The 25,878-nt window shown below is 41.8% G+C and overlaps 2 protein-coding genes across 5 annotated transcripts; one reads left to right on the top strand and one right to left on the bottom strand.

Annotated features, from left to right (window-relative positions):
* Nucleotides 1-3,241: 3,241 nt before the first annotated feature.
* On the top strand, nucleotides 3,242-17,851 carry C15H3orf33 (chromosome 15 C3orf33 homolog). Of its 4 annotated transcripts, none has more exons than XM_070577727.1 (5): nucleotides 3,242-3,434; nucleotides 4,208-4,267; nucleotides 11,097-11,244; nucleotides 15,516-15,676; nucleotides 17,024-17,851. In XM_070577727.1, exons 1-5 carry the CDS (start codon nucleotides 3,324-3,326, stop codon nucleotides 17,423-17,425), a joined length of 882 nt encoding a protein of 293 aa, XP_070433828.1. In that variant the 5' UTR covers nucleotides 3,242-3,323; the 3' UTR covers nucleotides 17,426-17,851. The 4 variants fall into 4 exon arrangements, with proteins under 4 accessions (XP_070433828.1, XP_070433827.1, XP_070433829.1 ...); XM_070577726.1 differs by having other exon boundaries at nucleotides 3,294-3,747; XM_070577728.1 differs by lacking the exon at nucleotides 3,242-3,434 and adding an exon at nucleotides 3,516-3,701.
* A 4,594-nt stretch (nucleotides 17,852-22,445) lies between these two features.
* Nucleotides 22,446-22,989, bottom strand: LOC103553102 (small ubiquitin-related modifier 2). Its single transcript, XM_008523539.2, has one exon. It carries the CDS (start codon nucleotides 22,913-22,915, stop codon nucleotides 22,628-22,630), a length of 288 nt encoding a protein of 95 aa, XP_008521761.1. The 5' UTR covers nucleotides 22,916-22,989; the 3' UTR covers nucleotides 22,446-22,627.
* Between the last annotated feature and the right edge of the window lie 2,889 nt (nucleotides 22,990-25,878).

Genomic DNA, 25,878 nt, shown 5'->3' with positions numbered 1-25,878 from the left:
TACACAGGGAGGCAGAAATCGAGTTGCTGGAGCTAGATTAATAGTAATATTTGTAGGGATCAATGCACTTCTGCTGCTGAGGAAGCGGGCAGTGTTGGTGGCTAACTCAGTGGAGCTATATTAGCTCCTGAACTACTTTTTGGTTCCCAGACTACATTCCCCACATGAGACCTAGCTCTACTGCGATTCCTGGTCATCATCTGATAATTGGCTTGAGGTTCCAGGGTTCCTAATTTCTACAAGTGTCCTTATACTATTCAAACTCTTCCCTCCACCCCATTTCAAAAAAATCCAGGTATAATTTACATATAGTGAAGTGCACAAATCAACTTTAATAGTATTCAAAAACTTTGCTCCAATATAGTTCTGTTCCTGTCCTTCCTCCTTTGTGCTATTGTCATACAAGTTATACCTTTATATATTAAAAGCCCATCAACATAGTTTTGTGATTACTGCTTTATCCAGTTGTCTTTTAAATCATACAAGGAAAGAATTATAAACAAAAATGCATTTGTACAGTTTTTTTTCTTTGAGGAAGATTAGCCCTGAGCTAACGTCTGCTACCAATCCTCCTCTTTTTTGCTGAGGAAGACTGGCCCTGAGCTAACATCCATGCCCTACTTTATATGTGGGATGCCTACCACAGCATGGCTTGACAAGTGGTACATAAGTCCATACCCAGGATCTGAACTGGTGAACCTGGGGCCGCTGAAGCAGAACGTGCGAACTTAACTGCTGCGCCACCAGGAGGGCCCATATATAGCTTTTTATATTTATCCATGTAACTGCCTTTACTGGTACTCTATAATTCTTCCTGTGAACTTGGGGTGCATGCTACTCCCTAATGGCTGCAGGACTGAATTGGTCTGAAAGAAAATAGAAAGGAGGAGGACAAAATAGAGGAGGTGGGGAGAGGTAAAGAACTGAAAAGGGTATGTCTCCTTCAGCTAGAACTTAGCAAGTTTCTCCTGTGAATCCGGAACTACACTCAGCAGTGGCTGTTCAGTCATAGACACAGACAGTAAGGGACACACAGTCCCTCACCTGTTGGCTAGTGGGGCAGGAAGAGAATGAAAAGAAAGTCCGTAAAATTACAAATTAAATGTAATGTTGTGTATGGTGAGAATCTACTTGAGATAGAGTGTTTATAAAAGAGCTCTTTGTAGCTATGATATTTCAACTGAGACCTGAAGGATGAGGAGCCAGCGTGGTGGTGGTGAGGGTGGGGCAGGGAGAATAAAAGGGAAGAGGGATTAAGGTTGTAGGCAGTTGTCACAATCATTTCACATGGGGTCTAGACAAAAAGACTTTGGAATGGAAAGTAGGGAGAACGAACTGAGCTGTCTTCACCTAGGACAGTGAGAGTGGGAGCAGAAAGGAGGGAAGAGATACAGCACATTGGAAAACCAAAAGCAGCAGAATTAGGCATATAACTGCCCATCAAGAAATCTTCTTTCCATTTACTAACTGAAGCTATTAAAAATCTATTAATATACACAATTTTTGTTTTTATTTGAAATTTCGGTTTTAGCGCATGTTTTTAGGTGGAGTCTCCCAATATCATTTGAGTTGCACCCTCACTGGACATTTAATAGGGATTTATGTGATTTAGCGATTGCCCTTATGGGAGTCAGTGTTGTGGGTAAGTGCACAGACATAGACCCCTGGCTGAGTGGAATCCCAGCACAACACCCTGGCTCACCACTTCTTGGCTGGTGACCTTGGCCTTTGGCTTAATCATTGTGTGGGTTTTCCTCTTTAAAATTGGGATTAATAATAGTGTCTACCTCATAAAGTTGCTGTGAGGATTAAGGGAGTTATATGAAAAGTATTTAGAACAGTGAACCACTTGGCACATAGTAAGCAAGATCTAAGTGGTAGCTATCATTGTTTACTTTCTTTCTTTCTTTCTTTCTTTCTTTTTTGAGGAAGGTTAGCTCTGAGGTAACATCCTGCCCATCTTCCTCTACTTTTTATATGTGGGACATCTACCACAGCGTGGCTTGCCAAGGGGTGCCATGTCCGCACCCGGGATCAGCAAACCATGGGCCAGCGAAGGAGAACATGGACACGTACCCGCTGGGCCACCAGGCAGGCCCCTATCGTTTACTTTCCATTGGCTGCAGAAGCAAGACTATACGTTCCTTGAAGGCACTACTCATAGTATGGTCTTGAGAAATACAACATACTCTGTTTTGACTTTTAAAGGTAATATATGAATAAGGTAAAAAAAAAATTCAAACACTATACCTGCACAGTCCAATACGGTAGCCACTAGCCACATGTGACTATTTAAGTTAAAGTTAATAAAATTAAAAACTCTGTTCCTCAGTTGCACTAGCTACATTTCAAGCACATAGTAGCCACACGTGGCTATGAAATTGGACGGTGCATCATTGCAAAATGTTCGCTTAGAGCCGGCCAGTAGTGACCCTCCCTTCCATTCCGGCCCCCATCTCTCTCCAGGGCAATCACCGCAACAGGTTTCTTGCATAACTTTCATGGTTCAGACACATTTTTGCTTACATACACGTGTTACTGTATCATTTGCACTGTCCACTCTATTTTTGTTTATTTTAAAATATACTAACTGTATTGATTTCCTTTCTTAGAGATACAATTGACATATAACGTGTTAGTTTTAGGTATACAACATAGTGATTTGATTATATGTATATACAGGAAAATGATCACCATAAAGTTATCCAGGTACTGATTTCTTGACAGCAGTTCCCTACATTCAATCAAGGAACAGTTCCAAGATTTACAGCGTCTGACATCAGCCTCCGGGGCCTTTGTGCGACAATCCAGAAGCTGGATTCAAACTCGAGAAGCCCACACGGTTACCCGCGCCACGTGGGGGTCGGGGGCGGCACCGCCGAGGAGCCCGCGCCGCCGGGTGAACCGAGTCACGGAGGGACACTCCCGCCAGCGCGGCCGGGCCCCCGCGCCAGCACAGATGCTCGGGGCTCCTGTGGTCCAGACCCACCGCCGCCTGGGAGGCCCGGCCACGGGCGACCGCAGGAGCGACAGGGGGCGTTTGTCCCCGCCGAGAACGCGGACAGGGGCCTCTGTCCGCCAGGGAGGAGCCCCCACCCGCCCACGGCGCAAAGAGCCCTCAGTCGTCTGTCGCCTAGAGGACCACCACCCTCCCGAGCCGTCGTCCGTCCCACGTCCCCGGCGGCGCCCCAGCCGTCGTCCGTCCCAGCCCCCCGGCGGCGCCCCCGCCGTCGTGCGCCGGGGGCAGGGGGCAGGGGGCAGGGGGCAGGGGGCAGGGGGCAGGGGGCGGGGAACGCGGCGCCAGCGCGCGGGAGGCCGGGAAGATGGCGGCGCGCTCCGCGGCTCCCTCCTCGGAGCCCGGCGAGGCCGCTGCGGCGCCCAACGCGGTGGCGCGCGTGTCGCAGTGGGCGGACGACCACCTGCGCCTGGTCTGGGTACAGACGGCCGGGCACCGGCGGGCGCTGGGTGCGGCGCAGCGTGCGGGGCGGGCCGCGGCGCGGGGCTCCGACGGGGACTCGGGCGCGAGCGCGGCAGGCCGGCGGGGGGCGTCTCCCGGGACGGGACCGCCGCGCCCTCCCGCCGGGGACCGGGTGGTCGGCCGGTCGCCCGGTCAGGCGACGCCGGATCGCAGCGCCCGTCGGGGCCTCGGGGCTCCGGGTCGGGACGCGTCAGCGCCGAGCGGCTCAGCCCGGGGCAGCCCTGTGCGTGTCACCCCCGTGCCTGGCTCTGTTCCTGGAAGGAAAGCGTGTGAGGCTCGCTCTTGGGGAGGGTGCTGCGCAGCTCCTGTTTCTAATTAACCTTTTGGGTCTGTTTCATCTTAAAAACATCGCTCCTTTCCCGACTGTTCACCCGCACGTGTCTCCCGCGGGGCTGCCCCTTAAGGTGTTGGTGGTGGTCTGTTCTAGCGAACGCGCAGACTCCCGCTGCGGGCTGTGCGCGCCGCGCGAGGCCTGTCCGGGGGAGGAGGCTGGCGGTGTGGCTGCTGGAGGCGCAGCCGCCTGGGAGGAAAGGACAAGACTCCGGAGTAGCGGGCGGTGAAGAAAGGCGTTTGGAAGAAAGGGGCCTTTAGTTGAAGGATGTGCCTTATTTGGACTGTTAGATATGGGGGGACGGTCTTCTTTTCCCCCTCTAATTAGTACTTTGATACCTTATGTGAATACTTTATGTGAATAATAATTAGAATTAATCGTAAAATCTCTTTTTGCAGAACATCAGCACCGTAATGGCCGCAGCTGGGATGGTGTTACTTCTAAGAAGTGTTCGACTGGTAAGTTCAGAAGGGAGAAGCCGTTATGGTGAGCGTTCGACAGTTAATCATTTCTCGCTTCGGACAGGTATTATCTCAAGCAGTGCATCATTTTGTTATTCACATTATTAACTTTTAAATAGTATTTTAGATCAATGAGTATATTTTAAGATCTTGGTTTAAAAGTAACACATCCATAGGATTTAAGGAAAGTGGTTGCACAGCCCACATTTCCATAATCACTTGTCTTCCTGCTCAAAAAGGAATCTGAAAAGGATTTAGTTTCCTAGAATGGTGGAATCACAAATTTGCGTTGCAGACGTTGTGAAATATCTCAAAACTGTTTTCTGTAGTGGTTCAGATTTAGATCACAGTTGAACTGTGTTCCTTAGCGCTGAACAATTTATACCTTCTCTGATTTCCAGCAATCTGTAAGATCTATTGTTTTATGAATCAGACAAGATGTACAATGTAAAAAAAATAATAATTTGTGTTTTCCATTGCCATGTTTTCTTTTTCACTTTCAGTAATGTTTTTTTTTTTCTTCTTCTCCTCAAAACCCCCCAGTACATAGTTATATATTCTAATTGTAGGTCCTTCCAGCTCTGCCTGTGGGACACTGCCTCAGCATGGCCTGATGAGCCATGCTACGTGCATGCCTGGGATCCACACCTGGGAAACCCTGGGCCTCTGAAGCAGAGCGAGAGAACTTAACCACTCTGCCATGGTGCTGGCTTCTCAATAATGTTTTATTTTTATTTTTATTTTTATTTTTTTTAAAGATTTTATTTTTGCTTTCTCTTTCCAAAGCCCCCTAGTACATAGTTGTGTGTTTTCAGTTGTGAGTCCTTCCAGTTGTGGCATGTGGGACGCTGCCTCAGCATGGCTTGATGAGCGGTGCCATGTCTGCGACCAGGATCTGAACCAGTGAAACCCTGGGCCGCTGCAGTGGAGCATGCAAGCTTAACCACTCGGTCACGGGCCGACCCCTCAATAATGTTTTAATAAGAGACATTGCGGAAATCCATTTGGTAGTTCAAGATTTAGTAGTATTTTTTCATTTAACAGGTTCTTGCACTAGGATGTAATTGTAGTGTCATGTTACCATCTGGCATGGATTTATTGCTTCTATGTATATTCATTTCCTACGTTTATCATCTCTCTATTCTTTCAGTGTTATCATTGGCTACATAGCATTACTCAATATTCTACATCTTTTCCAACTGTTGCCTTTTTCCCCTGACTCCAATGTCAGAACACTTATCTTTTTTTTTTTAATGCCTTGAACTCATTTTAATCTTATAATATAGTAGGTGCTTATAACACCTCCATGATTTTGTAAGTCTCTCATTTTTAGCTTGTATATATATATTTCTAGAATGGAACTTTTGAAAATTTATTCTTTTCATTCTACTTTTTTCTTTATTTTATAATCTATATGTCCCATGATATTTGTATTTTTAAGCTTTCACAATTGCCAAAATCATAAATGATTTCATTAAGAGTTTAGGTAAAAATAATGCTGAGGGATCATTTCTCTTGTCAGTCCTTAGAAAACTCACGTGTCACTTATGGGTCATTTTAAGTTCTTTGTTGTTTTCAGTATATAGTTCAGTACTTCACTTTGGTAATATTAAAACCAGAGTGAGTTACTGTTTATTATTTTCATTTTTATTCTCATTAACTTTCGTGACCCAGTCCTGCTTATGCAATACTAGATGTGTTGTTGGTTTATGCAATTTGTTTATTGATTGATACAAATTTATATTAGTATGTTATGAAGTTATTAATTTTAGACTATAGTTCTGGTGTCTTTTTTTCCTTAGATTTTATGGTTTTTAATAATAGTGACTAACCAGTGATGAGAAGAGCAAGCTAAGGGGTTAGAAAAAGAACATTGGAACAGTAGGGGATAAATAACTCTGTTGTATTACAGTTGAAGGAGTTTGGTGACAAGTAAGAGAAACCCCAACCAGTGGTGGCTTAACCTGATAAACAGTTTATTTTTCTCATGTCGCAAGAACTCTGGAGGTCGGAGGCTGCTGGCATTGCTTTCCTGGCTCAGTGACACAGTTTAGATCAGTCTGATTCTCTTGGCCTTTCTTCATGGCATAGAATGGCTGCTGTAGCTCCAGATAGCATTCAAGGTGGCAGAAGAGGGAAAGGAAAGGTGCCAGCTACATCTTTTTCTGTTAGCAAGAAAGCAAAAACTTTCTCAGAAGGCTCAGGAGACTTTTGCTTACATTCTGTTGTCACATGGCCATCTCTAGGTGGAAAGAAGGCTGGGAAAGCAGCCATTTAGCTTTTCTATCCCTTAGAGTGCATGGTGCTGGCAAGGGAGAAGGGGCTTGGGAATGGATACTGCATTAACCAACCAAGGGCCTGCCACAAGGAGCCTTGATAGCTCCTCCTCAGCTTTCTTTTTGTATTGCTGTTTTTCTCCCCGTCTTCCTCCCTCTGAGACCTTATCAAGCTTTTGTATTCTTTCGGTTATTGGTAGACAACTCCAGATTTCATATTTAAAAAGTAAAAAAGATTATTAGGGCCAACCCAGTGGCATAGTGGTTAAGTTCACACACTCTGCTTTGGCAGCCTGGGGTTCGCTGGTTTGGATCCTGGGTGCAGACTGACACTGCTTGGCACGCCATGCTGTGGTAGGCATCCCACATATAAAGTGGAGGAAGATGGGCACAGATGTTAGCTCAAGGCCAGTCTTCCTCAGCAAAAAGAGGAGGATTGGCAGCAGATGTTAGCTCAGGGCTAATCTTCCTCAAAAGAAAAAAGTAAAAAATCAATTTAAAGGATTATTGAGTTTGGTGCTGTGGGAAACACTTTATATACATAATTTCATTGAATATTTATAATAATCCTGTGATACAGGTATTCTGACACCTAATTTTTATAGATGAGGAGATGGATGCTCAAAGAAGTTAAACAATTTTCAAAAGATCATCCAGCTAGTACATGGCAGAACTGGATTTCAAATTACGTCTTCCTGAATTTAGAGCCCCTATTATTTTCTCTACACCGTCATGCTTCCAGCTTTGTCTGTTTGTCTTTAGGACATGTCCTTCACCACTGAAGCATCCTTGTTAGTGGCATCATTTTTCTGCTTCTTCTAGAGAGCAGACTGTTTATTACAAGCTCAGGCTTCACTTCCTTTATTTATTTATGTGGCCCTGAGCTCACATCCATGCCCATCTTCCTCTACTTTATATGCGGGACGCCTGCCACAGCATGGCTTTTGCCAAGTGGTGCCATTTCTGCACCCAGGATCCGAACCGGCGAACCCCGGGCTGCTGAAGCGGAAGGTGTGAACTTAACCACTGTGCCACCAGGCCAGCCTCTCACTTCCTTTAAAGATGTCTGTGCTTTCCACTTTTGACCCCTTAGTGCTTACACTTTGTGTTAAAGCTAGTCTTTTGTTGCTCCGCAGCTGTATTCTGGTTTTGCGTACATTGTTTCTTCATCTTCCAGACGGTGCCTGCCTTGTCCTAGAAGCACAGCACTGAGCTTTCTGCTGTGGAGGGATTATTGATCCAGAGAGGAAGATGCGGTGGGATCTGCCTTTCTAGATTCTTCACACAGACTGTGAGCTCCTTGAGAGTAGCAACTTTGGATTCTCTTTCAGTTTCCTCCCTTAGCTCTTTTGTAATTTCTGAAAATTGAAAAATCAGGGCAGTCTTCTGTCATTTTATGTATACCCTTTAATGAAAACACCTCAGAATTAAAAGGGATAGACTTTTAGTAATTGAAGACATCTCTTTTTTTTTTTTTTTTTTTTTGCTGAGGAAGATTCACCCTGAGCTGACATCTATGCCAGTCTTCCTCTATTTTGTATGTGGGTTGCTGCAACAGTATGGCCACCGATGAGTGGTGTACGTCTGCACCCTGGAACCAAACCCAGCCCACCAAAGTGGAGCACACTCAACTTAACCAATAGCCCACGGGGCTGGTGCCCCTTGAAGATATCTTTAATGGCCCTCTCTACTCCTTCTAAGACTTGCCTTCCCTGTGTAAAATGCTCTTGGTTTTCTTAAGTGATGTGTTTTCCAGGCTCTTTACTATCTTTTTTTCCCCTCTTCTGGCATTGTTCCAGTTTGTTGAAGTCTTTTATGAAATGTGATATGCAGAACTGGACAGTCTGTTCCACTTAGGGCCTGATTTGGAGCAGTCTCTCCCTCCTTTCTCTTGTTCTGTACCTGCTCCTAATAATGTTGCTTTGTGGGGGGTGGGAGAGCAGAGGGGAGAGGGAGTTTGCACTTTTTTGGTAGTCTTGTCACACTTTCACTCATTGTGAGTTCACGATTAACTTAAAGCTCTAAGTCTTTTTATATATGCTACTGTTAGTATATTCTCTTCTGTCCTTCCTTAGTTTCGGGGAGTACAGGGACAGACTTTTACATTTTAACTTATTATTCTAGTTGAGATCTTCTTGAATAATAACGCTGACTTTCCATGTTCATACCCTTCCAAGCATCAGACCGTGCTCATCTGGGATCCTTACGCTCTCATTCAGGTCATTAGTGATCATATTAAACTGGAGCAGATCCAGGTCGGGCCCCCTGGCTTCCTTCTAAAGTGCCCCTCCCATTGACGTTGACTAATTCATCAGGGCCACCTTAGTGATGACGCAGAACCAAACAGGAGCCATCTATTTGGACATTTAGCCCACATTTCTCTGTTTTTCCTGTTCATAAACAACTCACGAACTGCTCATAAACAACTTTTGTCAGGTGACTCACTTAAAGTCTCATGGTTTGATTTAGAATTTCTCCTTTTTGTTTACATTCTGTATATTTCATGTTCTTGAATGAATGCTGACATTAGATCCAGAATCTTTTTACCCCCAACATTTTCTTCAGAAGAATTCTGTAACACTCACCTACTTTTCATCTAGATCAGGCGTTTTGGCACATTTTGCGCTTTGTCCCTCTTTCTCTGAAACCATTGGAAAGCCAGTTGCAGACATGAAACTTGTCCCATAAGTACTTCATAGTATACTTCCTAAGAACAGAGATATTTTCCTACATAACCACATTAATATTATCACAACAAATAAATTTAATATTTTTGCTCACTTTTTTTTTTCACATTTATTTTCTCAAAATATCCTTTATAGCTATTTTTTCCCCCAATCTAAGATTCAGCCAAGGATTATGCGTTGATTTAGTTGTCACGTCTCTAGTTTCCTTTAATCTAGTGTATTACCCTCACCTTATCATTATTTTTAATTTTTGTCTTTTATGACACTGTAATTTTTGAAGAATCCAAGCCACTTGTCTTATAGAACGTCCCATAATCTGGATTTGTGTGTTTCCTTGTTAGGTTTGGACAAGTAGGTAATGGTGTAAACTTCCTGTTATATTGCATCAAGAGGCTTATAATGTCAGTTTGTCCTATAATGTTATCACATCTGATTTAATTAGTAATCCCTTAGTATCATCTAAACCCAGTTTATATTGACATTTCCTTGATTGTCTCAGTGATATCTCTTTTTAATAGAAGATCTGTTCAAATCAGAGTTCAAGTCTGTATATTGATTTGTTTGTTGTATCTCTTAAGTCTCATTTATTTTATAACAGTCCATTCTGTCCCATCACCATTGTTTCCCCTGAAGCCGCTGATTTGTTAGAACAACAAGTCATTTATCCCATTGAATGTTCCACATTCTGGATTTGTCCACTACAATGTTTTTCTCGTGTGGAACATTTGAAAAAAGGTTTATGTTTAGTTCAACTTTACTGTCTTAGGAAGTTGAGTGCTAACTTATCTTTCAGTGTATGTGCTACTCTTAACCTAGCCATGATTATGAATCATGAATGAAGCTTGTCCTAAAGTATTGCTTTTTTGTTTTGGGTTTTGGTTTTTTGGGGGAGGAAGATTGGCCCTGAGCTAACATCTGTGCCAATCTTCTTCTCTTTTATGTGGGATGCTGCCACTGGTCTGCACCCAAGATCTAAACCTGTAAACTCTGGCCTGCTGAAGCGGAGTGTGAGAACTTACCCTCGACACCACCAGGCTGGCCCCTGTCCCATAGTATTCTTAATGTGGAAGTCATAGTTATAAAGTGTTGACTATCCCCAGGGTGTTACCTAAGTGGTAGGTATTTAAGTCAATTCCTCATGTTGGCTTTTTTCTCCTGTGGGATAAAAAATAAGAAAATAAATCTAATTGATTAAGAATTCTAACTTAATTTGACTCAGGGTTGTTTAGGTTTCCCAGGTCTACCTGCATGAATGGACTGTCCATATATAGGATAGGATAGTGACTATTTTACCAGATTTGTGTGGTGCCAGGCACGGATAGATACTCCCTGCTTTTTGATAAATTGTGTCATATTTTGAGAATGTGAGCCTTTTAGAAGTTAGGAGTCTGTTTAACGTTGTATATGTGGTAGCTTGAAATAGTAAAATAGTGACTAAAGGTTTCTAGATAATGTTGCTATAAAACTTTTTTTTTCTTTTTGAGGAAGATTAGCCCTGAGCTAACATCTGCTGCCAATCCTGCTCTTTTTGCTCAGGAAGACTGGCCCTGAGCTAACATCCGTGCCCATCTTCCTCTACTTTACATGTGGGGCGCCTACCATAACATGGCTTGCCAAGTGGTGCCATGTCCACACCCGGGATTCAAACCAGTAAACCCCGGGCCACCAAAGTGGAATGTGCGCACTTAACTGCTGTGCCACCAGGCTGGCCCCATAAAACTTTTGATTAAATCATTAAAATATTAAGAACCAAATTAAAATTTTTCACTGGTTATATCTCCTTGTTGAATGTTGAGATAATTTGACATACTTTATATGAAAATAATAATAAAATGTTGTATTTTTCTCCTTGTAAATCAACAGACTTCAAAATTTACGAGTTCTTCAGAAATTCCAGTGGAATTTATAAGAAGGAATGTTAAACTACGTGGACGATTACGCCGAATAACCGACAGTGGTTTAGAAATTGAGCATATTCCTATTACTTTACCTATTATATCTTCATGGAGAAGTAAGTAAGGTGCAAGAATAAGATGATTAAATAAGTATTTTAGTGTTCTTTTGTTAGAAGTTATTTATAAAATAACAAAAATATCGTTTTAATTTTTACTAACTCTTCACTGTCAATGAGAGAAAGTCCAAAGTCTTCACCTTATGTACAAGGAACTATTTAATTGGCTCCAGATTTCCTGTCTTCCTTCCGTCCTTTTTTTATTCACCCACTCGGTATTTCATTCAGGTGTTCCAGCATTCGTTCAGCAAACATGGAGTACCTGTTATGTCCTTGCCCTGTGCCTGCCTGTGCAGAGTGAAACAAGCAACACCACTTTCCCCTGGAGCTTATAATCTAGGGGAAGATGGGCAGCAAGCAAAACAGAAATTGTCCTAAGAGCTACAAAGACAAGAAACAGAGTGCTGGGGTGAGAATTACGAGTTATGTGAAGGGGGACCTGCACATCTAGAGTGGTCAGAGGTCACTGAGGAGTTGCTGCTTAGAGACCTGAAGAGTGAGGGAGGCAGCTCGGAAGAACATGTGTGGGATCGAGCTTGGCTCTTCTGCTAAGGCTGGGGCACACAGAAGAAAGGGGCGGGAGGCAGCACCGGAGGCTGCAGAGCTGGGCAGGGGCCAGCTCTTTCCTGCTGCGATTCCTGTTTCTCCCTGCTTCCTGTCAGACCTTCCTGCTGCTCACACTCTTCTCCTGTCCCTCAGCCCCTTCCCCCAGCTCCCTTTGTGCTGAGAGGCCTTGGCTCCTGTTGAACTTGGGTTGATTCTCCAGGATCCAGCTCAAACGTCAGCTCTTCTGTGAAGCTTTTCTTAACTCCCAAGCAGAATTAGCCCTTCTCTACTGTGCCCCACAGCAGCAGATACACACCACAGCTACAGTACTTATGCACGTTTTCCTATAATTATGCTTTAGGTTTCTATCCTCCCACTAAACTGTGAGCCCTGGTGGGCAGGCACCTTTTCCTATCTCATTATTCACAGTCCCTAGAAAAAATAATCATTAGCCAATAGAGACTTGTTAATAGTATTTTAATTTTGTGAAGAAAAGGGTTTTTTTTAACCCTCAGATGAATGAATACCACTCTGTTCAATGAGATAAGACTAAAGGAATAAGAGATTCTTTTACCCAGACACACCTGACATGATTGACTCTTGAACACATCACACAGAACTTGTGTGGTTTGAACGACTGTCGTTCCCGGAAGAGAGATTCCCTACGATGTGTATTTGTTGGCCATTTCAGCTCTAACCAGGGTTTACGCCTCACCAGTCCTCTAGCTTCTCGGTTGTAATTAAATCCCTCATATCTGAAGTAGTAAGTACACTGCACAGCTCTGAGGACGAGACTCCGCAGGAATCCCCAGAAGCCATGCGGTGCACAGCACTGTAATTGCGATACCTGCGTGTCATTAACGGGCTTCATATCGAATAATAATGTTTGTCTACTTGGTGCATAGAATCAAAATATTAGAGCTGAAAGGAGCCTCAGGAAGCCTTAATTCCAACCTGACTTTTCTCCCCTACTTATTTGAATATCTTCTGTAGAGGTGAAATGCCGTGTGCACAGCCATCTACCTAATAACTCATGATATCAGAGCTGGAAAACAGATTTCTCCTACCTAGTCCAGATTTCCATGTTTAGAAATGCAAAAGTTAAAGTAGATGGATGTTTGTGTTATGTTTCTTAACAGATGTTGACCACTACAAGTGTGATGATAGCGTTAATACTTTTTTTGTGACTGACATAAATTGCTCGTGTGAAAGAGATCATTTTACACTTACATTAGTTAAATCAGTTTACCTGTAAAATGGTTGGAGAACTAGAAAGTTGCCACCCAGCACCATTTTGAATGATACAATAAGATAGTAGAGCATAATGTTCCTTTCAAAATAGCTACTAATTGAAAGCTCCTTCCGTACCTTCACTGTTTTCACTACCTGGCCTATAGGCTGGAAATGGACTTCGATTTTTTTGTGAAGAGGGCTAGGATCCAGGCCCCCAAAATTGAGGCCATTGTAACAAAAAAGTTGGTTCGGATGACTACATCAGAGTAGGCTGCGTGGCCTAGTAGAACAAGCAGTGCTGTGGGGACCTGTGCTCTGTTTCCAGTTCTGGTCTGTGGTTTCCACTGCCGTCAAACATGACTCCTTCCTCATGACTCTTCGGTGACGTACCTCCCGTCCATGATCTTATCTGAGGGGTGTATGGCGAGGAGGCACACACACACACAACTTAAAAATTTGATGATGTGAAACCTTTAGAACACGTTGTATCTTCAGTAGATACTTACTGAATGCTGGCTCTACTTATAGTCTCAGTATAGAGTGGCAAACAAGAGGGTCTGAGCCTATGGTAGTCATAAAACCTGCAGTGTAGAGAGGAAATTATTCAAAACTTCTATCCCTGATGGTGAAAAAAATGATGTTTTTGATATATGTGATACCCCTTTCTTATGAAGTTGTCAATTGTCATGAATCCACTTCCAATATTATACAAATCCAGGGTATATCCATTTTTTTTTATGATGTACTGTCTTTCTTAAAACCTTAAGAATGTTTAGTCATGAAGTTGCCTACCCATCTGATGGAGCAGAAATATAACAAACCCCTTAGTGGTGATTTACTTCAGCATTTGTCTCAGGTCTGCATGATCTTCCTCTTGTTTGACACTCACTTAACCACTATGCCACCAGGCCAGACCCTTAACCAATTTAACAAGATTTCAGAAAAAGTTTATAACTTTCCAAAAGGGATGATGGGTGACAAAAAAATCTTAGTCTTTTTCTTAAAGAAATTATACATTTAATGTATATCGAACTCTTATACAAGTGGTCGAAAGTATAAAGTTAAGTTTATCTAACTGCTAGGAAAAAAATATGCTTGCTTTCAAGAAGATATGCTAAGCCCCTGATACAGTATTATTTGATAACAGAAGAAGATTTTCCTTAGGACATGGGTTTCTTGAAACCTGTCCTAGAATTTCAGTTAGAGAAGTATCTAAAGATCTAAGTAGGAAGATCATGCCCTTAGCAAAAACCTGTCATGCAGTAAATACACAGATTAGGGCAGAACATATAATAAAGATCAGATAAATTCAAATTGTTGGTACATAATGAGCTAAGGGTGGCATGAAGGTTCTGAAGTCTCTCTCCAATCCTTTAGTGTTGCCATGAACACCAACTGTCTTCCAATAAAAGCTTTGAGATCAAGGCTTTTGCTCTAATTCAACATTATCAACCGTAAGTGTTAATGTCTTAATTCTTCACTCTACAAAAGGTCACCAGATTCCTTTAAAATTAGCCATTCCCCGTTGAGCATTTAAAGTATGATGTGGTCAATAAAAATTTAACAACAAATCTTCCAGGAACAAATCTACCAAATAAGGTTAAGTTATACCCATAAAATATTTTCACCTAAACAGTAGAGCTTGTTTCTGTGATATGAATCCCTTCGTTTTCCCAGCTGTTCAAGAAATCTTTTATGCACACATTTAAAAAAAAAAAAAAAAGGCCAGGGGTTGGCCCGGTGGTGTAGTGTTTAAGTTCGTGTGCTCTGCTTTGGTGGCCTGGGGTTCATGGGTTCAGATCCTGGGCATGGACCTACACACCACTCATCAAGCCATGCCGTGGCTGTGTCCCACATACAAAATAGAGGAAGATTGCCATAGATGTTGGCTCAGGGCCAATCTCTCTCACCAAAAAAATTTTTTAAAATAAAATAAAAGTTCTGTATGAATCTTTAAAAAGTTAAATTGGTTAAAATTTTATCAAGAGTTGGGGTAAACAAACCTTAGTACTATGTTACTTTGAATATAAATTGATAAAATTCTGTCTGGAAGTCAGTTTCACAAAATGTATAAAAAAATGTTGATGTAAATCAATATTTATTGAGATGGGAAGAAAGCCTTAATAAGGTAAGTGAAAGAGCAGTTTGTACAATTCTTTTGGTAGTAAGAACCCATATTATTGAACTACATATCTATAGCGTTATGTGTATATTTACATAGAAATAAATCTGGAAGGTTTAAAAAAGAAAGTTGGTTAAACTCTACATCTTATTCCAGAGCTTGTTGAAATGAGTTTTTGAAATTATTCCCGTCTGTTGTATACTTGTTTTAAAAGAAGACTTAAATATGGAAATAAATGGACCTACATAGAGTCTGAGGATTTATAAGTAAACATAATATATTTGGTTGTTTTTTGGGGGCTAAATGATTTTGGAATTTGTTTTTGCAGCCTGGAATTAGAGCTAAACTCTTTCCCATCTGACATTTTTAGAAGAGCCATGCGGTGTTTTGCTGGTTCAGCTGGCTGGAGTAGAACTCACTGAAACTGGGAAGATGTGGTTACAGAAAGAGCTAAAACCTTCCCAACTTCTATGGTTCCAGCTTCTTGGAAAGGAGAATTCAACACTCTTTTGCTACCTTTTGGTGAATAGGGTAAGTAGTGTGAAGAAATAACGAGCAATATTTTATTCTTATTATTTATACATGAACACATCATGAGAACCTTGAATATATAATGGGACTGAATTTTTTTGTCTTTAAACTGCTACACAGTGATTATATATAGAGACCAGGTGTTCCACATATAAATTTTGTTATAAAATTTTAGTTATAGATGTTTATTATAGAAAAAATAGAATTATATAAAAGATGCCAAAGGCCTTAGAAAAGTATTTATCTTCTCTTTTGAGTTGAGAAGTCTCTTTTATGTATCCTCGAAACGACCCTATGGAGTCATTGTTTTTATTCCCATTTGCAGGTGGGACTCAGGGTAGCACAGTGGGAGAGCCTGTATTCAAGCCAGCTCCTTCTGGCTCCTGAGCCCAAACTTCACTTTAAATACTTCACCTCGCATTGCTTTCTAGAAGGCGACCACACCATACTATATGCGTATGGTGGTAATTTACATCTGTTGAATTTCACTAATGTGTGAGGTTGAATTTTAATTATTCTGATTTTGGTTTAAGGGAATGAGCTCCTAAAATTTAAAAGATTGAGAAAAATATGATAACCTTTTTAAAACCGTATTTGTTTATGCCTTACCATCATATACCAGAAGCTACTAAATTATTAACCCTTTGTTAAAATTAATCTTGTTAGGTTAAAATCTCACAAGGACTATAGAAATAGCTAAGCAGGATCCCTTTTATACTGTAAATTAGTGGGGGGAAAACATCCCATTTATCCATTTCATTAAGGAGGGAGATAGTCCATGAATGAAATTTCCTAAAGGATGAAGATTTAAGGGCCAGAAGTATTTTCATGTTAATTATTTTGTGGGAAGTCTTTTAAAAATGTATTTACATTATTTACATGCCAGTGTCTTCCTAAGCACTGGAATTCTGAACCTAATTTCAGTGATGATTCAGTTCATTTTGCCTTTTTCTACTTCTTATTTGTTTTAGTTGCTTTTGCTGTGGCCCGCTGACATTTTGCATATCTTGTGTGCTCCGTTTCCCCTCCAAACAACAGCAAACAAACCAAAGGTGCTTCTTAGACTTTACTGCTTCTACGCCTCTTTAGGTTGGGGACCAGTGAGCCTGTGGAGAACCACATAATATGTGATAAGAGGCAGTTGACTTTGAGCGAGATCTCTTCCAGTAATGAAATTCTTGGATTTAACAATAGCTGTTTTAAGCTCTTGGGGACCCTTTTGCTTTATGTTTTTGGCTTTTCTCTGGAAGTCTGAAGTTGCTGAATGATTGATTTTAAAGTGAAAAGATGACATGGGTATGCTAGCAATTTTCTTAAATAATTGGTTTGTGTTATTTTCTATTCAAGGGTAGGTATTTTACTGTGAGTCTGAATGAAGAAATTCTGAGAAGAGGCCTTGGCAAAACTGTTCTTGTTAAAGGGCTAAACCATGATTCTAAAATCTATTGGAGAATTCACAGAAACTTACTTAAAGCTGAATTAACAGCCTTGAAAAAAAGAGAAGGAATATGGAAAGAAGAATCTGAAAAAGAAAGTTATTTGGAAAAATTCAAAGGCTCCTGGAGAGAAATATGGGGAAAATACAGTAATTTAAAAAAAACTGGATCAGATTTCAACTTGAAAAAAGAGAGTTATTATGACAAATTTAGAAGGACATATGAAGCATGGAAAGACAACATGAGTAACTACTCCTTAATACTGAAGTTCAGAGAATTTACAAGTCGCATACACTTTCGTAGAAAAGGGTAAAATATTCCAAGAAATCTGGAGGTGACCTACCTTGAAGAGTAAAATATGTAAATATATGGATATTTTTCATTGACTTGAAATGGAAATTTCCCCAAATGATCAAAGTTGTATTCTAATGGTATTTCAGTATTTAGATGATTGTTATGGATGTAATATCATAATAATTTAAACACATTGTGATTAATGTAATATACGTTTAGGAAAAATGAAACACTGTATAAAAAGTTACCAGGTTGAAGGATGTATACACGTAGTGCTAATATTTGAAAAGAGAGCTTAACTATTGGCCATTGTGTTATTTTAGTTATTTTAGGCAGCCATATTTAATTTTTGTTTAAAGAGTATTTATTTTTCCTATTTCATCAGCTTTGGTGATTTATAATAAAGGAACTGTTTATGCCTCGTGTCTGAGGCCCCTCTTCTCCACCTGCTTTCGAACTGCTGGTGAATTTGGGGCAGTGCTGCAAGATAACGTCGCTTAGACCATTCCTGGTAATAAGGAATGGCCAGTTTCTACCCGGTGTTAGACTGGTGAGGGGGATAATCCTGAGGACAAAATCATGAGGATAATCATGAGGAAGATAATCCTGAGGACAAGAAACAGTGTTGAGGATGGCAGCACAGAGGATGGAAAGAATAGGGTGTCTTATGACATTGTTGAGCCCCTAAAGTAGCCAATCCTTGCACGGTCTTGCCTCCCAATTTCTTTTTTTTTTTTTCCTCAAGATTTTATTTTTTCCTTTTTCTCCCCAAAGCCCCCTGGTACATAGTTGTATATTCTTTGTTGTGGTTCCTTCTAGTTGTGGCATGTGGAACGCCGCCTCAGTGTGGTCTGATGAGCAGTGCCATGTCCGCACCCAGGATTCGAACCAACGAAACACTGGGCTGCCTGCAGCGGAGCGCGAGAACCTAACCATTCAGCCACGGGGGGCCAGCCTCTCTCTCTCTTTTTTTGAGGAAGATTAGCCCTGAGCTAAAATCTGCCACCAATCCTCCTCTTTTTGCTGAGGAAGACTGGCCCTGAGCTAACATCCATACCCATCTTCCTCTACTTTATATGTGGGATACCTGCCACAGCATGGCGTGCCAAGCAGTGTCATGTCTGCACCTGGGCTCCGAACCGGCGAACCCCGGGCCACCGAAGCAGAACATGCGAACTTAACGGCTGTGCCACCAGGCTGGCCCTGCAAAGATTCTTTTTTTTTTTTTGTGATCTTATCTCATCACCTTTAGGATAGGACAGGAAGTTACATTCTAGTTTTTATTCCCTGGGTCTAATGCCTCAGTAGCTTTTTGTTTTGTTTTAAAGGAATGTTTTACTTTTATTTACAGAGAAGTTAACAGAGTTCACTTAAGCAGGTTTTGTGGCAAGCTCTTGAGCCCTTTTCTCTTCCAGGTTGCATCCCAGGGATGTCAGGCCTCATCCTAGCTAGCACTGTAATTAGTTCTGATGACCTCCTCCAGCTCAGCCATTGCATTGTCTTTCCAGTGAAGTTGTGTGAAGGTGAGGCTGGTACAGGTCTTTTGTGGAATAGATGATCCAGTCTAACCTTTCTTTTTGTGATGAAGTAGAGAATCCTGATTTTATGGAGGGTGGGCAAGAAGAAAAATAGATCAATGCGACTCTTGTCATGTGCAATCCCCATGCTGAATATTCTGTTCTCCACTTAGGTAGTGGCAGTATTTAACACCTACTTGAAGGTTATGGGGAATCCCATTGGCCAGCAGCCTTCTGGGCCAAGAACAGCTGCTTTTCTGGCTTTTATCTCTAGTCTCTATTGCAGACCAGCTTGTTTGATAGTCCAAGGGCAAGGTGAACTAGATAATTGCAGAGGCTAGATCTTTGTCATTGGAGATGGTCATAATGGAGCCATCTGAAAGAGTGGAAGTGATGTGGATTAAGGCTGCCCCAGCTAGAGAAGCCCAAGGTGATCTGGCCTACATGCCAAACTATATGACCCGGTGGATTTTTTTTATGATATGAATTAGGGCTGCCCCAGGGAGAGAAACCCAGGGCATCCTCACCTACATGCCAATCTATATGGCCAGATTCGTATCTAAAAGTTATATGACCGCACAATAACCAGACCCCATCTGCACTGAAATCATTTAATGACTTTTTACATCATCTTTTCTTTTTCCAATAAAAATAAGTCACGTACCCATGCCTTATAAAATTAGCCCTAACCCTCAACTCAGGGCAGCAGCAGCAGCTCTGACTGCCCATGGGTCCTGTCCCCATGCAGCAGCAGCAGCAGCTCTGACTGCCCATGGGTCCTGTCCCCATGCTATTCCACACTACTCTCTAAATAAAAAGAGCACTACTGCCAGATCTTGAGAGTCCAAGAAATCTTTCTTTCGACTCCTCCGCTCACTGACCCTGCATCAGAAGAATTCCTTTTAGGCTGAATTCTTAACCAAAGCCCAGTTTCTTTCCCTTTTTCAAATAGAGCATTTACAACTTCTTGGTCTCTCGTCTTCCAAACAACAGGGTCTGTGACCACCTTTTCCCCTGGCCGTCTTTCCTTTCAGTATCTTGGGTATGTAAACCTATTTACTTTTTAAATGTAGATTTATCAAATGAAGTTAATTCTTACTGTATTTCTAAAGGATTGGATTTTTATGGCCCTTTTCAATCTGCATTCTCTTAGATCCACATATCTTTTTTGGGGTTTTATTTATTTTTCATTTCCAGTCATACTTCTTATGTATGGAATGTTGACAGCAACACCAGCTTTATAATTAAGGGTGAATAAAACTTGGAGGAAGAGTGAAAACAATGCTATATGTGTGATCCATCACTGTCGTTATTTGGCAGCTAAAGGCATATTCCAGCAACACCCAGAGAGGAAAAACAGACAAGCAAGGTCTCACATTTTGCTTTCTGTTGTGGTGGTGATGTGTCTATTGGTTCCATCCATGAATCAGATGTCCAAATACTGGCTCTTCTGCAGCACGTTTGGTTATGTTTATTGTTCCGTGAGGGCTCTCTAGGGATTTCCTATCATAGACCCCTGGCTTGACAATCTTACCTCTTTCTCTCTCTACCTGCTTAATTCCCAAGGCAGTCTAGTCCACAGCCTTTTACTGCTGGGTCCCCACCATCTGGGATGGGAAGGACACATGAGTTTGCTTGTGGAAGGTGACTGGCTTCACTACTCTACTCATGGGTGTGTGTGGGGTATATCAGCAAGTCTGCTCAGTCCTGCCACTTTTCATGGTGTCACTTCAACTTACAGGAAAGCCGTGTGTTGTTAAACTAAATGGTGGGTATTCATTAGGCACTTCTTCTCTCTTGCTTCCCTCTTTTTATTCATGCTTCTTTCTCCTTGTCTCAGGAAAATGTGGTGCTGGCTGGTCCAGTAGCTTAGCAAATGTCAGAAAGGAGATAATCACTATTTCTCAACTTAGTGGAAACAGGACATGGCACCCTCAGTTTGTAGAAAGGGGAATGAAGTGCTAATGTCAAATCTCCTCCTCCCCCTGTGAACAGGAGAGGGAACGGGTGGTTGTTGCCCCGTAGACTCTAAACTGTCACCTCCTCCTCTCTCCAAGATGTTTTATAGCTCTTGATCATGAAACCTTCTACGTCAGCTTGGCCTTTGCCACCACTGGGAAGACCTAGGGAATCTGCTGCCTCAAGTGCCGTCTTTTAAAAACTTGAAGAAAAATTAGGGCCATTGATCCCAACAGTTCTGCTCTCTATGGTGATATTCCTGCTCTCTAGTAGCTCCGACTGTAGTAAAGATCCCAGTCAGTACTACACACCAACTAGTGCAGTTGCAAAACCTGCTTTAGGAGAACTAACTGTGTCTGATGTAGGCAAGGCTTGTGCCAAGACTTTTATGCTCTTCTGGATGTCTCCAGCGTCATTTGGTTCCTCACCAAGGTGAAGTTTGCATCTTGGAGATGTGAGTCCCTCCCTGGGGTAACCTAACTCCATGTGCTGTAAAGGGGCATATTGTTGACACAGTCTGTCTCAAATCCAATGGTTGTTTATAGCAGTGGCTTTTCAACAGTTCAGCATCATTATTAGGGAAATGCAAATCAAAACTTCAGTGAGATATCACCTCACACCTGTCAGAATGACTATAATTAACAAGCCAAGAGATAAGTGTTGGAGAGGATGTGGAGAAAGGGGACCCTCATACACTGCTGGTGGGAGTGCAAACTGGTGCAGCCACTATGGAGAAGAGGATGGAGATTTCTCAAGACATCAAGAATAGAAATACCATATGATCCAGCTATTCCATTTCTGGGTATTTATCTAAAGAACACGAAAACACTAATTTGAAAAGATATTGGCACTTTTATGTTCATTGTAGTATTATTCACAATAGCCAAGACTTGGAAACAACCTAAGTGTTCATCAGTGGATGAATGGATAAAGATGTGATATATATATACACAAAATGGGATGCTGTTCAGTCATTAAAAAAAATGAAATCTTTTTTTGAATTTGCCGTAACATGGATGGACCTTGAGGGTATCACGCTAAGCGAAATAAGAGAAAGTCGAATACCATATGATTTCACTCATAAGTAGTAGATTAAACCACCACCACAACAAACATAGATACAGAGTTTAAATTGGTGGTTACCAGATGGGAAAGCGGGGAGGGCGAAAAGAGTAAAAGGACACGTGTACAGTAACAGATGGTAATTAGTCTTTGGGTGGTGAACATAAGGGAGTCTACATAGAAATCAAAATATAATGATGTACACCTGAAATTTAATGTTACAAATCAGTTACCTTGATTAAAAAAAAAATCTTATGCAAATAGAAAAGTGGCTTTTTTTTTTTTTCAAGGTATGCAAGGATTTTTATGTTGTTCTTTTTTTTGTTAAACAGTGAGAGCAAAATAACTTACTGGAATATAAAGATAAGAGCTGAATGAGCATGCCACTAATGGAGAAAGGGGGTATTTTCACAGAACCAGTCTTTTTCCCTATCCCATCTCCATTTGATGTCAATTAAAACATACCATTGGCCATTTAGTTTAAAAAAAAATGCAATATGCTTGTGCACATACACCAGTTACTTTATGTACAATAAAGGAATGGGGAAGGGGAAAATGAAAGAATAGAGAAAACTATACTGTAGTAGTCAGGATGCGGTGGAACCAAATTGCGGTTTTCTAATTGAGAATGTCTTCTTGGTCTGGAGGAAGAGAGTTCTGGAGTAAAGTAGCAGCTTCCCTTTTTAATAGACACCTCCTGTCTGCTGCTGGAACACATCAATTGTATCTTCATCCTCCATTTCCAACTGTGCAGGTGTGTCTGTTTCATTGATTGGCTGCCCGTCAAATCGGAATCTGATCTGCCTCATTGACAAACCCTGTCGTTCACAATAGGCTTTCATTAGTTTACTAAGTGGTGTATGCCTCTTAATCTTAAACTGCACCACAGAACCATCCTGCCCCGCCACCTTCAAATTAATATGATCGTTATTCTCAGTCTTGACTCCTTCCTTGGGCTTTTCGTCGGCCATGGCGAACGCCGTAGTCTCCTCAGCTGCCGCTTCACAAAAGAGGTACCAGGTCTGCACCGAACGAGCACACAAGCAGCACCGAAAAGTGGCTTTTTAGGGGCTGGCCCTGTGGCCGAGTGGTTGTGTGCTCTGCTTTGGCGGCCCAGGGTTTTGCCTGTTCGGATCCTGGGCACAGACATGGCACCAGCTCATCAGGCCGTGCTGAGGCAGCATCCCACATAGCACAACCAGAGGCACTCACAACTAGAATACACAACTATGTACTGGGGGGGCTTTGGGGAGAAGAAGGAGGAAAAAAAAGGATTGGCAATGGATGTTAGCTTAGGTGCCAATCTTTAAAAAAAAAAGTGGCTTTTTATAAAGAGACAACATGGTTCAACAAGCCAAGAAACAGCAGCATTTCAGAAGTCCAAGACACCAACAGAATCATTATTGCTTAAGCCTCCACTGGAAGGGATGGTGGATACACTAGGGCAGCAGCTGCTGCGGTTCGCAGGGGTGGAGATTTTCCCCGGCTCTACTTTGTGCTGTAGGGGAGGAAGAGTTTTCCTCAACCCTCTTAGGGTCCCTAGCTGGGTCTGAAAATTAAACTGACAAAGACAGGTTAACAGGAGGAAAGCATATGAGTTTGTTTAATGTAAGTTTTATGTGAACACAAGAGCCTTCCTAAGGAAACAAAAACCCAAAAAACAGACCTGAGCATATTATGCTAGGTTTGATGCAGAGCGAGCGCATAGTCGTGGAGGAGTGTGATAGGTTAAGAGTGAGGCAACTGTAGTAAATGGGGGAAATTTAGCAAATCCTAGTTGTCAGGATTCTTCTGAGTGTCCCTTTTTCTTTGGAGATAAGGATGCTCCTCTCTTCTAGCTGTAGGGAGGGCTGGGGAGAGGGCGAGGGAAGGAGGCCAGAGAGACCTCCCTGCTTCTGCTCTTTTCTCAAACTCTTCAGCTTAAAATAGTGTGCTATGGTGCCATATTTTGGGGTAGGATGTCCTGAGCCCCGACACTGTCTGGAGCTTCTCTAATGCCATGACCAAGGCAGCTATTTCAATGAAGGCAAGTCATAGGAAGAAAGTAACACAAATTTATGAAAAGACTGAAGAAAATTAAAAACCCATGATTAAAAATTAAAACTTTCAAAATAGAGGCCAGCCCAGTGACGTAGTGGTTAAGTTTGCACGCTCCACTTCAGCCGCCCAGGATTTGCGGGTTTGGATCCCAGGCACAGACCTACACACCACTCATCAGCCATGCTGTGGCTGTGTCCTACGTACAAAGTGGAGGAAGAGTGGCACAGATGTTAGCTCAGGGCCAATCCTTCTCACCGAAAGAAAAAAAAAGTTAAGAATAGAAATTTAAAAGTAAAATAGTAAAAAAGCTTAAAAATGAACCAACTATACTTCTATGTCAAGATAGTTATTGAGCTCATTAATTTAACTTTCACTCAAGTTGCATCAAAATACCAAATATTAAAATAGAGAAAAATGGTATCAATGATGGAAAGCAGGGGAAGATGCTGTTAATTAGCCAGGTATTTTGAAGTTTTGCAAACTATGCGATAGCGATGGTTCTAGGGGCCAGGAAAGAAGGTGGGGTTCATTGAGAAAGTAAGTCCATGCCCTAGTTTGGGATCTCTGAGTGATATGAATTACTTTTGGTCACGTCCAGAGCTAGTTCCTGAAGATCTGGAAGCCTAAGACCAAATGTCAGTGCACCCAACATAGAACACGAGGGGAAATAGGACGTTGCTAGTTGATAGCATATGTCTCATCCTGCTGGACAGGGATAATGATGACTCCTAGTCCTGGCAGTGTGTGAATTTCTTTTCAGTCAGCCTGGGGGCCCCAGTTCTCTCTGGAAGATTGCCCTGAACCTTCACGGTCTCTTTAAAAGTAGGCATTGGGGAGGATCTGCTCCCTGAGGGCTGGACAGCTTTAGAAGCCACTTTCTGTTGATGAGGTTCAGTTATTAAAAACAAAAACATTACTGCCAATGGGACTATTTTCTGTTTTGGTTATCAAAACAGCTCGTAGATACCTTAACTTGCAATGGAAGGGAGTAATTAGCGCCCTCTTCTGCTCTTCCGCAACACCAACACCTATCTATCCCAGCACTCGTCACCTTATAATTACTTATCCATCCGTCTTCCCTCTCCTGCAAGGGATCGTGGGTCCTCAAACCATACCTTATTAAATTTTGGACTATTTCTGGTCCCTCCACGGCATTTAGCCCAATTTCTTGCTCATTAGGAACTCTACACATATTTGTTAAAGGAATGAAATAAAGAAGGAAGTGGACCGTCACAGTGTCGCCCTCCATTTCGTCCAGAACCTATTTTTTCAATCTAATTTCCCCATACATCTCATGATTCTACACCATGAAGATTAATTTGCCTTAAATGGTCTGAACATTTTTAAACGTGTCAAATTTGAAACTATTTATTTTGGACAAATCAAGCCCCTTCAATATATATTTAGTTTAAATATGCAAATAAACAAAACAAATATCAACATGGTTTTTAAAATGCAGTTTTTCCTTTTACCGTGTTTGTGTGGAAAAACCTAACCATTTGTTTTCTGCTTTAAAAAAGCAGGTGTTAGTAATAGAGCATCCCCATTAAGGTTCCAAGTGACATGGAAATAGAAGAATTTTCCTTGTGGTGTAAATTCCCCCCTCCCCCGCAGCTTTCAGAACTTTAGAATTTGCATTCTGTTTTACCAATTTCTTTCTTCGTTTTCTCTCCCCAATACAAGTCGCTCATTTGCCTAAACTTCTGTTCAATGTTTATAAAAATGATAGCCGTATTGCATGACTGTTCCACGACTGGATAGATTATGAAGATGGGTACTTTTAGTTATATGGTGGGAGTGTGCAGGAATTTTCAGCGGTGGTATGGGAGGGGGAACCAGTAGGTTTCATAACGGAAACACGGAGTCTCATCGTTTCCATTTTCCGAGGCCGAAG

The sequence above is a fragment of the Equus przewalskii genome, chromosome 15, assembly GCF_037783145.1.
Source record: "Equus przewalskii isolate Varuska chromosome 15, EquPr2, whole genome shotgun sequence".
NCBI lineage: Eukaryota > Metazoa > Chordata > Mammalia > Perissodactyla > Equidae > Equus > Equus przewalskii.
The sequence above is the reverse complement of the archived record's forward strand: the minus strand, read 5'-3'. Positions and strand labels throughout refer to the sequence as shown.